The sequence below is a fragment of the Mus caroli genome, unplaced genomic scaffold, assembly GCF_978045245.1.
Source record: "Mus caroli unplaced genomic scaffold, Mus_caroli_1 scaffold_7, whole genome shotgun sequence".
Lineage (NCBI taxonomy): Eukaryota > Metazoa > Chordata > Mammalia > Rodentia > Muridae > Mus > Mus caroli.
The window spans coordinates 141,267,564-141,281,836 of record NW_028227262.1 but is presented as its reverse complement, the minus strand read 5'-3'; the positions used below and the strand labels follow the sequence as shown (position 1 = coordinate 141,281,836).

Below are 14,273 nucleotides of genomic sequence, written 5' to 3'. Positions count from 1 at the left end.
GAATGTACTTCATGGTCTTGCACATTATCTCACTAAGCTACAAACCCTGTCACCCAATTGACATTTAGTGAGGTGATATGCCTTACTATTATGTGAAAGCCTATAAATATTTTAATAAACTTTACATACTTTCAAATTGTAACAATGTGTCTTGTGACTTCTTTTCCTTTCCAATGCTTTCTTTAAATATCTGTGGACCATTCCTTGAGAAAACATGTGTTGAGTTCTTCTCTATGCTGGAGCTTAAGATGGATGTAGGAAAATAAAGATGGATAATATACACTTGTTTGTGATTTGAAGCAAGATGTAAACATGTTTGACATAGCAAGACTGTAAGCCAGATCTCTCTTAAATTGGCTCTTTTGACTGGGGACCAGCACAGGGACAGCTGCTTCCTGCTAGCTGTCATTTGCATACCTTGGGGCCAGGCTGTCCTTTCCCAGGCATTCCTTCTGGGCCTCTTGTTCCTGGAAGTCCAGCTTCTCCCTGGAGGGAAGGAGACCAATGCCTCAGTTGGTTCGTGGAGGACAAAATGCAGAGCCCACGTTGTGTCTCCTCTCATTGCCAGGGAATTTGACTTGGACCACCCCCCAAAACACACCAGACCTTCGTTGTCATCTCAGAATTAAATTGGAAACTTATCAATGAATAAATTAACATTAAGCTCCCCTTTACACAGAGCAAGAGAAATACCACAGAGAGTTCCCATTTCTGCCAATTTCCAAAGCTAAGCTCCCTTTCCTTTGGCTCTTCGCTCACATTTAGGAATTTTTTTTTTCAACAAGAAAGTCTTTCCACCTCACCATCTGCTATTTTTCAGCGATTTTATTAAAAACTGAGTATTTCAAATGTCAACACCAAATAGTTCAGGACATCTTTACAATAGTTCAGGACATCTTTAGAATAGCCTTAGCTTCCCAGCTGCATCCTCAGGCTCACTCTTTTGGAGGAAGAGAGGTAGTTTTGTTTGAGATTAAACTGATATGATTTCCAGAACCATGGAACAAAGTGGAAATGCCCAGGCCAAAGCACCAGCTAGAACTAAGGGCAGTGGAGGAAACGGACTCTTTTGGGGGTAAAGGGAAAGAAAGGTTGTTCTTACAGACACTGTTTCCTGGTAATTTAACCTCAGGTTCTCGAGGACCACGGAGCTGGTGTGATCCCACAGATTTGACACTGATGATATTTTTAAAACATAAGATTACCTTCTTTCCAGTGGCCCCATCTTCCCCTGGGACTCCGGGCTGTCCTGGGAGCCCCACAGTGCCTGGCTCCCCCTGGTGGATAAAAATTTTTTTCAATGACACGTCCTTAAGGTGTACCTCATTTTGAGTTATTAGCTATATCTGAGAGAAATACCTCTGAACAAAGAAATGTGATTAGCAACGAAACTTCTCAACTTTGGACAAGTTGCCTAACTCTTCTGCTTTTCAGTCTTTTGCTGTGGGTTGAATTGTGATGTCCCTGAAGAGTTGAATGTAGTTGGAAATAGGGTGTTTATAAATATTATTAAGCTAAGACAAGATTATTAACATAAGTCCTAGCTCAGTATGACTGGAATCATGATGGAAAGATGATATGGCCATATAAAAACAAGCGGAAAACTCTGAGACATCAGAGGCAAACGCGGAAGAGGTGCAGCAGCCACAAGCCTAGGAGTGCTGAGAACTGACAACCATAATGAAAAGCCAAAGAGGCCAGAAAGAATTCGTCCCTGTAGGGTTTGTGAAGGCATGGCCATAGATATCTTGATTTCAGACTTGTAGCCTCCTGAATTATGAGACAATAGATTTCTGGTTTTCCAGGGCGCTAAGTCTATGGCATAGTCACATCTGCTCTAGGAAAAGAGCCTTTTATTGGACTAAAAAGGGGAAGTGTAGAGAGAATATCTTGTTCATTATATGGATGCATTACCTGTCAATTAAAAAGCCGATGGCCTGTGGCTTAATCAGGAAATAGAAGGTGGTACATCTGAGAGGAGAAAGATTTCTGGGATAGGCCCAGGTGAGAGATTTGCCAGGAAGATGTAATGAGACAGACACATAGTACCTGAGCACAGTAAAAAGCCACATGGCAGAATGTAGACTAGGATAAATGGGTTATCTTAGTTTTGATCTAGTCAGAGAAGAGCCTGGCTATATGGCCAAGGAATTTGTAAATATATTTTGAGTCAAAGTCTTCTTTCTGGGAGCATGGGGCTGGGAGGAAGAACCAGGGCCTAACTTCCACAATTAAAACATTAAGCCTAATGTAGCAATGCCATTAGGAAACAGATCTAGTGATTGAAAGCCCCTAGATCAATGGTTCTCAACCTGTAGGGCATCCTGCATATCAGACATCCTGCATATCAGATACTTAATCACAATACATAACAGTCTCAAAGTGACAGCTATGAAGTAGCAACAAAATAATTTTATGGTTGGGGGTTACCACACCTTGAGGGTGTCTTAAAGGGTCACAGCATCAGGAAGGTTGAGAACCACTGCTCTAGATTCTCCCCCAGGTAGCAAGGCTCTCATTGGCTCTCAAGCCAAGCCCCACTAAACTTTCAAGTCTTTGGAGAACAGGGTCTCTAATTTACACAAAGCTTTCAAAACACAACACAAAGCAGAGGAGGAGACAAAAATCTACCCATTTTGATTTAAGCTATCCAGTTCATTCCTAGATGTTTATTCAAGAAAAGGGAAAACAGTTGTCCAGAGACAACTCAATAATTGTTTGTAATTTGTAACAGTGAAAGCTTGGAAAGAGCCAAGGTGTCCACCACCGGGAAATTGAGTAAGTAAATTGTGGCATCCTTGTGCAAAGGGAGGGTTCTTGGCAATGAAAAGAAACAACTCTCCAGACACTCTCTGAAGTGCATCTTAGAATAATTCTGCTGTGTGGAAAGAAGCAACATGTACCTCAGAAGTAGTCAATGGTGGAGCAAGTTGTGGGAAGCTCATCAATATAGAGAAGCTAGGGGAGAGAGGAAGAGAGGTTTTGGAAAGGGTTTATGGTAACTCCAATGAATAACGAATGCCTTCGTTATCTTGGTTTCAATGAGAAAGTTTCAAGACTTTCATATGCCAAATCCAAGTGTATATACTAAGCGTGTTTATTTATTATAGGCTAACAACACTATGAATGGTTATTTTAAAAGGTTGAAACTTCCTCAATGAAAGATTAACTGAGTAAAGTGTTCTTAAAAAGGAAATACCATGTTTACCTTACCTAAAAAATGTTTACCTAAAAAAGTTGTATTTACTTACAAAAAGAAATGGTTCAACAACTAAAAACTCTATTAATATATCGAGTCAGGTTAACAGTGTAAAAACACCAGGCGTGGTGGCGCATGCCTTTAATCCCAGCACTCGGGAGGCAGAGGCAGGCAGATTTCTGAGTTCGAGGCCAGCCTGGTCTACAGAGTGAGTTCCAGGACAGCCAGGGCTACACAGAGAAACCCTGTCTCAGAAAAAAAAAAGTGTAAAAATGAAAAATTATTACAACTATTTTAGTAGCCATTGAACTTGACAGAAATTCATTATTTATTTATAATAACTAAGCAAAACTTTGATAAAAGTTGAAATAGAAGAGGATTTCTTTGACCTAAGGGAGTATTTCAAAGATCTACTTTATCACATCCTTTTATTTTTATTTAAATAATATGATGATAGGTAAAAGAAAAGGTAGTGAATACATCAATCAGGAATAGTAAGTGACCTCATATAAATCTCAACATGCCCAAAACTGAAATAAAACCAAGTAAACAAAGCAAGCGCTTCTCCAATAGCCTGCAGTAGCCAATCACAAGTTGTTGGAAAGAGAATTCGTACTGCCTAGATTTCTTGTGGGGAGCCTAGGAATGACTTTATGGGATAGAAGATCTCTATAGAAGAAGTGAAAATATTTTCCTGAAAAGTTAGAAATCCTTACTCTATAGTTGGAAAAACTCAATAGCTAACCTGTAGATTTGATAAGATAGTTTATTAAATTTGACAAGCCAACCTAATCCTAAAATGTACTAGAATGAACAGAAACCAAGAAAGATAAGATTATTCCTGTTATGCGAAGTTGTTTTTTCTCCCTTGAGAGAGGCTTTTATGTATCCCAGGTTGACCTCTAATTTGCTGTGTAGCCCCAAGAATGCCCCTGACTGTATGCTTCTCTTGCCTCTGCCTCCTGAGTGCTGGAATTACAGACCTGTACCACCACACAGGCTTATATGGTGCTGGAGACTGAATTCAGGGCTTCCCACAGGCTACCCACGTGCTAAGCAAGCATGCTACCAACTGAGCTGTATCCCAGTGATAAAACATATTTTAAATGAAGAAGAATCAAGGCAGGAAGGCACTAGTACATAGAAATACAAATAGACAGAGGGAACAGAACAGAGATCTAAATATTGATTACTATTGACATATACAGGTAAATTGATACAAGATATGGGCGCCGTTACAAACCAGTGTGGCAAAATGGTGTGTTTTCAACAGTAAAACAGAGACATGTTGTCAATACAGGGAAAACCAGATTCCTCACACTAACCCCCTCCATACACACAAAGGTAAAAGACAAGTTTAAAAAGTAAAGCATAACATTTCCAGAAAACTACATGAGAATACTTTCATGACTGTAAGGTGTTTTAAAATAATATTTTAAAAGCACAAGACATAAAATGAGAGAAACACATCAAAATGTCAAACTATACACTAAAAGGATAAACGACAGTTACAACTTAGGGAAAGATATTCGTAATCCTGCCAAAAAAGCTTAGTATCCAGACATATAAAGAACTCTAACGACAAAAACCTAGCATAAAGTACTAAAGATGTATCCAGACATCTAAAGAACTCTAACGATGAAAACCTAGCATAAAGTACTAAAGATCTACAGGAATCTACATGAAGAAAATTGAAGGTCCCCTGAGCACTTGAAAAAGCTGTTCATTTAGTTTCCAGGGAATAAAAATTAAAATGATGAAATATATTTTTGTATATTTCATATTTTTTTCAGTTAAGACGAGGCTATGCTGCGAATATGAAGAAGTGACATGGTATCCATGTGAGACAGGATTCCTGCAGCATCCAAACAGAGAACTGGGTGTTCTGTGACTTTATGGTTGCACTTTTGGGTGGTTTTTAAAAGACTGGCATATGCAAAGGAAAACATGGTTATGGTAGAGCATAAATGAGACAGGAGAAGCACGTTAACTATCACAAGCAGGCAAGAGAGGAAACTTGAAATGAGATACTGTCATACAGTGAAGTTCTTTTTAAAGTGACAGAACCTTAAGATTACTGAAAAAACTGGAATTTAAACCTATGTGGTCTAACTGAAGATCCTTAACATACTGTGCACTGTCTCTCTAAATTGACATATAAATTGTATACTACATGTGTATACATGTACACATATGTACATTTTTATGTCTGTGTACACACATACATATATATCATAATTAGCACATAATATAGCATAATTAGCATAGTATATATTATATCAAAGCCATGCAAAAATTACATCTTTTATTGTTTATTAATACAATAATAATAATTATAACATTAATGATAATAATACAATGTTAGGATATTTTGTGATTATCTCTTTATATATATGTGATATGTATGTTCTTGTTAAGCTTACATCTGATATATTCTTCTACTACCCAAATGTTTATAAGACTCTGCCAATGATAGCCAAGCAATGAAGAAGTTCAAAGCTCAGTGTAGCTCACTAGAGTCTATACACCTTCAGGTTAAGTACAGAACCTAGGATGGGTACAGCAAGCAGCAATTCACCCTTCACCCATTCCGCACTGTTTGAGGTGCACCATGTGGTCAAAACTGGCATCTGATAACAGCCAAGATGAACAAGGTTCCTGCCGGGAGGAAAGCAGGAGTTCTCTAACAACTCCTTCCAATAGAACCACCAAGAAAACTGAGCAAGGAATGGTCATACTTTTCTTCCTAGTCATATTTTAAAGTTAAGAGAAACAAAGTGTACACATTTAGATGATGGGTGCATGCTCTTCCTTGCATTCAGGAGTGAAGGAAACCTTACACTGTATAACGTAAATGGCTTAGTAGCATCTTAGAAGCAATCAGCTCACCTTTGGACCCTGTACTCCAATGCCCATTGGTCCTCTAGGCCCTGTGGGTCCCATTTGACCTACTTCTCCCTGGGAAGGAAAGAATATTTAAATATTGAAGCAAAATAAAACTAATACATTCCTGCCTTTGATTTCCTCAGAACTTTTGTATATCAACAAAGTAAAATGATCAAAGTAAAACTATACTGAATTCACATACACACATACACACATGCACACATGCACAGACACAGTCAGCCTGGTCTTCAAAGTGAATTTCAGGACGGCCAGGGCTATACAGAGAAACCCTGTCCCAAAAAAACAAAAACAAAAAACAAAAAACAAAACAAATAGTTCCCTTATCTAATAGTTAAACATACACATGGAAAACCCTGGTGATCTCAACAACCAGACAACATCCTGAGCTCTCAGTGATAAGCCTCAAGTAAAACCTCAAATGACACACACCTATAATGTCAGCACTATGGAGGCAGACCGACACAGGGTGCTCCTAAGTGTCAGAGACTAACCTAATCTACACAGAAAGATCTCTTCTTCCCTCCCTCCCTAAAACAAACAAACAAACAAACAAACAAATCTAAAGGGTAGAAATGATGTCTTTCTTCTTATATGTGTGCTCCACGGTGAGCAAGCACCTCTGAGAAGTACCTCTCTTATCTATCTATCTATCTATCTATCTATCTATCTATCTACCTATTTATTTAACAATGGATTCCTGAAAAACGTACGAAGAGTAGCTAATTACATACTAACTGCCTCTTCTCACGGGATGAAAAAGAATTCCAAATTAAGAGATAATCTGACTCCAAAGTGCAAGGTAAACTCCTACTCTTTAGATTATTCTGTCTCCATCTTCTTCAGGTTCTAGAACTTGAACCCTCTGTGGGAATACTGGTGAGAATGCAAGGCCACCAGCCCAGAGAATGTTGCCTATTTGCACTGCTAGAAAATGCTCTCAATAATTAAAAATAGAAACAATATATAAATAAAGGTTATGCAAATAAAAGCATCCATCGTAAAGCAAAAAGAATGTTAGACTAAGTCATTAATAATATCAGTATTCTTTGGCATAGGATGTTCTGATTTTCAAGTGAATTCCATCTGTCCTTTTGCAGTCATTGAACATTAATCATAAATAACAATTATACCATGAATATACTAAACATCTCTGTCATTTAGAAAATTACCTTAGGACCAGGTGAGCCTTGTCCTGGGGGTCCTTGTGGACCAGGTGGACCAGATGGACCTTGGATCCCCTTCAGAATAAAAGTTTTAAATGTTAGTGAAATTAAGACATGGAGAACAGTCTTGTGTCTTTTAGAGTAAAAGTTTAGCTCCTAATAACAAATTGACTGGACAGCTGGAAGCTTCTAGTCAAATCCCATTGCTTAAACCCAATGCATATCCTTTCCTTCTATGATAGTAAGAGAAATTTCAGTTAGCCAACATGTATACTTGGAATAAATCTCATGCTTCCAGTAAACAACTTTAATCCCAGGATTTGGGAGGCAGTAAGAGGACAATCTCTATGAGTTTGAGGGCATCCTGTTCTATATAGTGAATTCCAGAGCAGTCAATGCCTACATAGTAAGACCTTGTCTCAAAAAAAAAAAAAAATCAAAGTACATGCTGCCTCATAGAGGTCAGATGTGGTTAAATGGATGTGGGTGTGGAATGATGTATGCATGTTCCCATTCATTCTAAAGGAAGAAAGACTCTGTCCTCCTCTTCTTCCTGTGAATAGAGTTAAGCCATGTGATTATCTCAGACCATGTAGATGAAGAAAGCTGCCCAGGGAGACAGATTAACAAGAAAGAAGATGCCTGGACCCTTGACAACACTGATGAACACAGCCTCTGCCCAGCTTGAAATTTTCAATATAAACAGGGAAATTCCACAGTACTAAACAAATACACAGCTTTTTTTCTTCCTGCATGTATATATGACATGCAGAGAAGTGTACTTTTTTATTGGATGCAATGGCATATTAAAGATCTGGACCCTAAAAAGCAAGCTGACAGACATGAAAGTGTAACATGTTTAAATACACAACTCCTCACCACACTGTGTAGGTAAATTGAGGTAGAGGAGCATCGGACTTACGAACTTCTCTTCTGGACAAATTTCTCTACATTAGTAGGAGTTTTCTTTGTAGAGGATGGGAAGGGGTTTGGTTGTGGCTTCCTTTACTCTGACCTTAGAAGGAGGATTTCAATGAAGACACTTATACTTTGATTTGGGTTGGGGGACACAGAGGACTGAGTCAGTCCCGAGGAACCTAAAATAGCCTATGGGAGCTCAAAGAGGCCAGACTGGGATCATCCTGTGTACCCAGAGTTTGTCAGAGCTGAGGCATGTAAGAGTTTCCTGTTGATGAAATGCATTACAAGGAGGAGGCAAGGGTGGCTTGGAACTGTCTTGAATCTTGTCCAGGTGACTGAGAGGACAAAACAACCGCAACAGAGAGAACAAAGCCTCAGCAAAACCAGAGGCTGATAAGAAGTGCAGCTGGCGAAAGGCTTTCCTCCACATCCTAGGAGAAATGGCCAAAGGGCCAATGAAAGAGTTGCACCAGTGAGAGGTCAGAGCACTTGTCTCCCAAATCCTGACAGCAAAAGCCATGTACCGCAGAAACAATGTAGAAAGAACTTTCATGTTCTCCTGCCAAGTCTCTCTCTACCTCAGCTTAGGAGAAAAGAGAATGCCTCATCCCCTCCAGCCTGTACCACATAATGAAGATTAAGAGGAAGTTAAGAGTCACCAGGTGCATTTTTGCTTTCAGATACCAAACTATTATTTGATATTTGCAACATGCAGCAACCTTACAACTGCCATTGTGTAAAAGTGATCCGAAGTGCTCAGCTGGAAACTTCATTAAGTGGCAGGAAAGAGAAGACATGACCCCCACTGGGAAATAATTATTAAAGACTATCAAGAGGAAAACAATGAAATGATGCTTGCTTGCATCCCACAAACTGTAACTGTAGAAACTGTGTTTACAGAACATGTTAACTGATACTTACATAATACAAAACATTATCCCTTTTGCTCCAGTTAGCTAATATAGCTGCCTGTCTTGTAAACTATAAATATGGGAGTTGGAAAGTTGGCTCAGTGACACAGAGGACTTGCTAATCGCTCAGGATATTTAAGTTCACATTACCCAAACAACCACCATCTGTACCTCAATTCTGGGGAATCTGGTGCCTTCTTCTGGCCTCCACAAGCAATAAGCATGTATGTACATACATGTAGGGAGCACTCATACATATAAAATAAAAAGCAAATACCACTCTCTTGCATATGATTGATGAGACTGAGCAGTCCACATAAGTTAGGGGAGCTACAGTAGTTCTAAGAAGGAGGTTTTCTAAGTTTTATAGCTACCCACAAGTATCACTCAATGAACAAGGAACAAAATACCATAGCATGTACATGGGACATTTGTTTCTATAGGTATTGTAGAACCATACACATAGCTGCACATGATTGCTTACATTCTATTTTATTCTGTGAAACATGATTAAGTTTCTAAATATATAGTGAAATTGACATGCCATCCAAAGGACATTGTCTAAGGGTTGCTAGAAACAGATTTAATAGATGAATGGGGAAATACATTTCTATAAGCAAGTAATGCAGGAAGAAATGATAAGAACACGAATAGGCTAGACTAAGAGATTAAATTTATGTAGCATTCATGCCATTTCTCTTAAAAACAATAAATAATGCTTTCTTGGTGCAGAGAAGTTTACAAATACTTCATTCCATTAATTCTCCTACCCATAAAGACATTTTACCTTTAAGTTTTTATTATTTTCTTTTGTTTTTTTAAATTTTCTTTTGTAATGAAGAAATACTAACAAAATAAACAAATAACAATCTCCATCAAGAACTGGCATTAAAGGAAACAGGAGTCCAGGAAGCCACAAGTGGGAGGTTCAGAACTCACAGACCATCTGGACGGACTGGTCCGTCTTTGAACTCATCTGAGTCCCAGATTTGTATCTCAGCCCCAACAAACCACAAAACCCAGGATGTAACAGTGCTGCCAGGATCCCAGGACTAGAAGGTATCCCTGTAGGGCCAAGCAGACAAACTGCAGGGCTTGTGAGTCAGTCTGGCCTCATCAGTAGCCAAAATGCCCAGCTCTTAATTATTACCTCAATACTTAGTCACTGAACAACCTTGATGTCTTCTGCACCTTAATGCTCCTAGCATATTAGACTGGGAACTCTGCCAAGCAAGAGGAAGTGAGGAAAGAAGTATCTGCCAACCTTACTGTTTCTTGGGATGACAAATATGTAGTAATAATGATAAAGAATTCTTAGAAATAAACTTGACATTACAGGTCAACAATGAGATTTGGAATTACCTCACTTTCAAACCTTCTGCTTCCCTCATCACTCGAGGTCAAGGAAGTACTATGAAGTCTCCAGGCCACATCATGCTTCAAACTGTAGCCATAAATTCTAATCCAATGTGCTTGCCACTTTGTAACTAGGGCAATAAATCTGTATTTGCTGGGGGCTTTCATTAAATGAAAGTGCATGGCTAAAGGCAGAGAGTGAACAATAGCAGATAGAGCTGGTGTCCCAGCTCCAAACCATTAACATTTGACAGTTTTCCGGCTTCCCCAAGTATTCAAAGATTTTAGAAACAGTTCTAGCTCTGAGCACACAGACACCCTTTCCTTCTTCTGACCATAAGAGGCCCCATGTCCTTTACAAATAATTCCCACTGTGGGCTTCTATTTGGGAAGGATGTCTTTGAATTAAGTCATCACTTCTGATTCTGGTACTTAATTTAAATCGTAATACTATAGTTAGGTAGATGAATGGTTGGGGGGGGGGTGAAACAAATAACATGGCACCAAGAAACACGTAATTTATTTGTTTTTTTTTTTACTCTCTGAAAGTTCTAAAATTATAATAGCCTCATGGTACTATTGGACCCTTTCGTGCATTATTCTGAATGTAAACCCCACTGGAATTCAGTTGTCACATGAACACCGATGCCTGCCTGTGAAATGAAATGTCAGTAACAAGGGAGAAGAAGACGCAAGCACTGCTTACCTGCTCGCCTTGGCTTCCGATACCAGGAATACCCGTTGGCCCCTGGGGTCCCACAGGTCCCAAATCCCCCTGTCAAAATATAAGTAGACAAAACTTCATTTACCCAGGTCTTCATAATCTAGAACTAACCTAATTAAAATCTATCTTGACGCTTTCAACAAATTCAACATGAAAAAAAATCCAATCTTCTCATCCTTTCTATAATTTATAGTCCAAATGTACCAAAACAATTAGTGGTATGTTCATTTTTTATCTAAATTTTTTATCTTTAGTGAAATTTGTATTATCTATTTTAGTTTTTGACATTATAATATAATTATATCATTTACCCTCTCTCCCTGCCCTGCAAGCCTTCCCATATACCCCTCCATGTTCTCTTTCAAATTCATGACCATTTTTATTCATTGTTCTTATACACATATATGCCTATGTGTATGCATAAATATTCCCAAATGAATAAGAACAACCTAGAATTTGTATCAATTTACATTTAGTAGCCATTGCCATTTCTCTCACATCCTAAACCATCTAAAGTTACTATAAAGACTAAAATCTTTCCTTAGGAATATATTTAATAATATTTAAACATATAAAATTAGTGAAGTGTGAGATAAAATGAGATTTGAGAGACAAACTGGGGAAAAGTATTTTTAAATTCTTCCAATAATATGTCAAAAATTAAGTATGAAAGGCAGCAAAATGAAGGAATTAAAGAAACTTCTCTGAGAAAACTACGCTGAAATGGTCAGGGAAGACAGGTGTGGTGGTACACGCCTCTAATCCTAGCACCCAGGAAATGGAGGCAGGCGGAGCTCTGTCTCTTGTTAGTCTACATAGCCCCCCTAAGCCTAACTACCTGAGTTTGATCCCTGGAACCAATGTAAAGGTAGGAGGGAGAACCAATTCCACAAAGGTGTCCTCTGACCACCACATGGGGTAATTAGTAAATGAAGGCATATTTTCACATGAGTACTCTGGAGAAAGTAATGCAAAGAGAATTAAGACAGTCTTGGATAGACAAATACTGTATGTTTTCTTTCATTCATGTTCCAAGATCTTATGTGTTTCCTACAATCCTGTATCTACATATGACTTGAAAGCAAAAGCACAACTGGAAATAAAGGGAACTACTGGAAGGGAAAGAGAAGTGTGTCCAAAATAATGTGTGTGTGTAAATGTCTTTATATTATACAGTATGATATAAACAATCAAAATTTTATTAAAGAAAAGAAATAAAGTACTTTTTAATTTTTTAACCAATTATTTATTTGTAAGCCCTTAAGATAGGAGTATTTCTTTGTCACTTGAGTCACATACCAAAGTTTCTGAGCCTCATGTTTTAATAAAATAATAGGAAAAGAAAAAATACCAGTAAAGGGAGAGAGAACAGAGTTGTATTTGTAAGAGAACAACAAATAAAAGCTTTGCTATGTGATGGTGTGCAGGTATTTTAAGTTTCTTTTTATGAACTCCAGATGTGAAAGCACAAATAGCATGTCCCAGTGACAGCTGGAAGGTTAATTCACTGGGCTCACAACCTTCATGTTCTCACAGCCTCAAAGGAAGAAAGAAGACTTTACACATTTCTAAAGTATTTGCAGCTGTAGTTACACCTGGAACTAAGATATCTGAACCAAGAATTATAGTAGATATAAAATTTGCCTGAATCACTGCTTATCTTCATTTTTGCTGATTAGTCAGAAGAGAATATATCGCTCATGACTGAAACCCAACACTTGGGATAATCCTATCAGTTGTTATTCTAATATAAGCAATATAATGACATTCATGTTTATAGATAAATAACTCCGTTGATATGAGGTCACTAATTTTTGCATGCATCTCTCTTTACATTTTATTATTCTCTGAGCACTCCATACAAGAATATTATACTTATATCATTTCTTATCCATTTTTTCTCCCCTCCAATTGCTCCTACACCCCCTGCTCCAAGATTCATGACCTCTTTTTAAAATTATGTATATGTATGTATGTGCATGGTGGTGTGTGTGTGCCCATGCTGTGTGTTTGTATGCATGTGTGTCTTTGTGTGTGTGCACTCATACATACCTGAGCACATTTATACATATACATACATACATATACATATATAGCATGTATCATATATCTCCCCCCTCTGGAAATTTTCACTTCCCATTGCTCTTTAGGGCTGATCAGCTTCTGATAGTTTCTATTACCAGTTTCAATTATACTCGTAGCTTGGACTGGTCAGTGAGGATATGTGGCTGAATGGGAGTTCACAGACCATCAGACAGTGCCATGGACTAAGAGAAAAGCAAGGGTACTCTTTCATCAGATCTGAGGAGAGTCAGAGTCAAATGAATTCTGTTCAGATTTAAAGAATAGGTTACATATTGACTAAAATTGGTATACTGTTTAAAACTGAGTGCTTCTACTGTTTTTTCAACCAGGAACAACTCAGCCAAGTTCCATTTCCCCATAATTTCTAGAGCAGATTCATTAAAATGCTCAATCATAAGATTAGCTCTACTCCTGAAAGCATCCAATCCAACACCAGCTTGTGCTTTTGTGAATGTCCCCAAACCACCCAACACCAGCCCAAAGTCTAAGGAAAGCCTAGCCCTGATCTTTGACCTTAGTTGCTGCTGGTTCCATCACAATAGGTCTCCCTCACTGCAATGAGCCAATAACCTTTACCTAACCTTAGGCAGACTCCGATACTCCCTGATAAAGGATAACAAAGCTACTTTTCTTAAACAATTCCCTTACTCTAGCCCCATTTAGAAGTAATAATTTTGAGTAAGAACCCAGTAGTAAATGGATAGATATATAGAAAACTAACCATATTATAGTCAATATGCTTTTATAAAAATTTCTGAAATCATAATATAATTGCATCCTTTCTCCTTCTTTTTCATCCCTGTACCAATATACTTTGAATAATTGTGTTCTTTCCCAAGAATTATCTTTTGCTAATATCTTGTTTCAAAGAGGTATTGCTGATGACAGGATACAGTGAAAGTTAGAATTCAAATAAGTAAGTAGTTATTTGAAATATAAATATGAATTTTCACATCACAATTCATCCTGCATCATAAAATACCTCACCTTGCTAGTTTATAATTACC

At 38.0% G+C, this 14,273-nt stretch overlaps 1 protein-coding gene across 1 annotated transcript in view; it reads right to left on the bottom strand.

The window, feature by feature from the left end:
- The window catches only part of Col28a1 (collagen type XXVIII alpha 1 chain), a 215,723-nt gene that overhangs the window by 100,299 nt on the left and 101,151 nt on the right, over positions 1–14,273 (bottom strand). The window contains exons 16-20 of the mRNA XM_021165439.3: positions 11,164–11,232; positions 7,276–7,344; positions 6,089–6,157; positions 1,206–1,277; positions 418–486 (exon numbers count right to left, since the gene is read on the bottom strand). Of these exons, the coding sequence (XP_021021098.1) occupies positions 418–486; positions 1,206–1,277; positions 6,089–6,157; positions 7,276–7,344; positions 11,164–11,232 (348 nt within the window). The remainder of the gene's footprint in view (positions 1–417; positions 487–1,205; positions 1,278–6,088; positions 6,158–7,275; positions 7,345–11,163; positions 11,233–14,273) is intronic.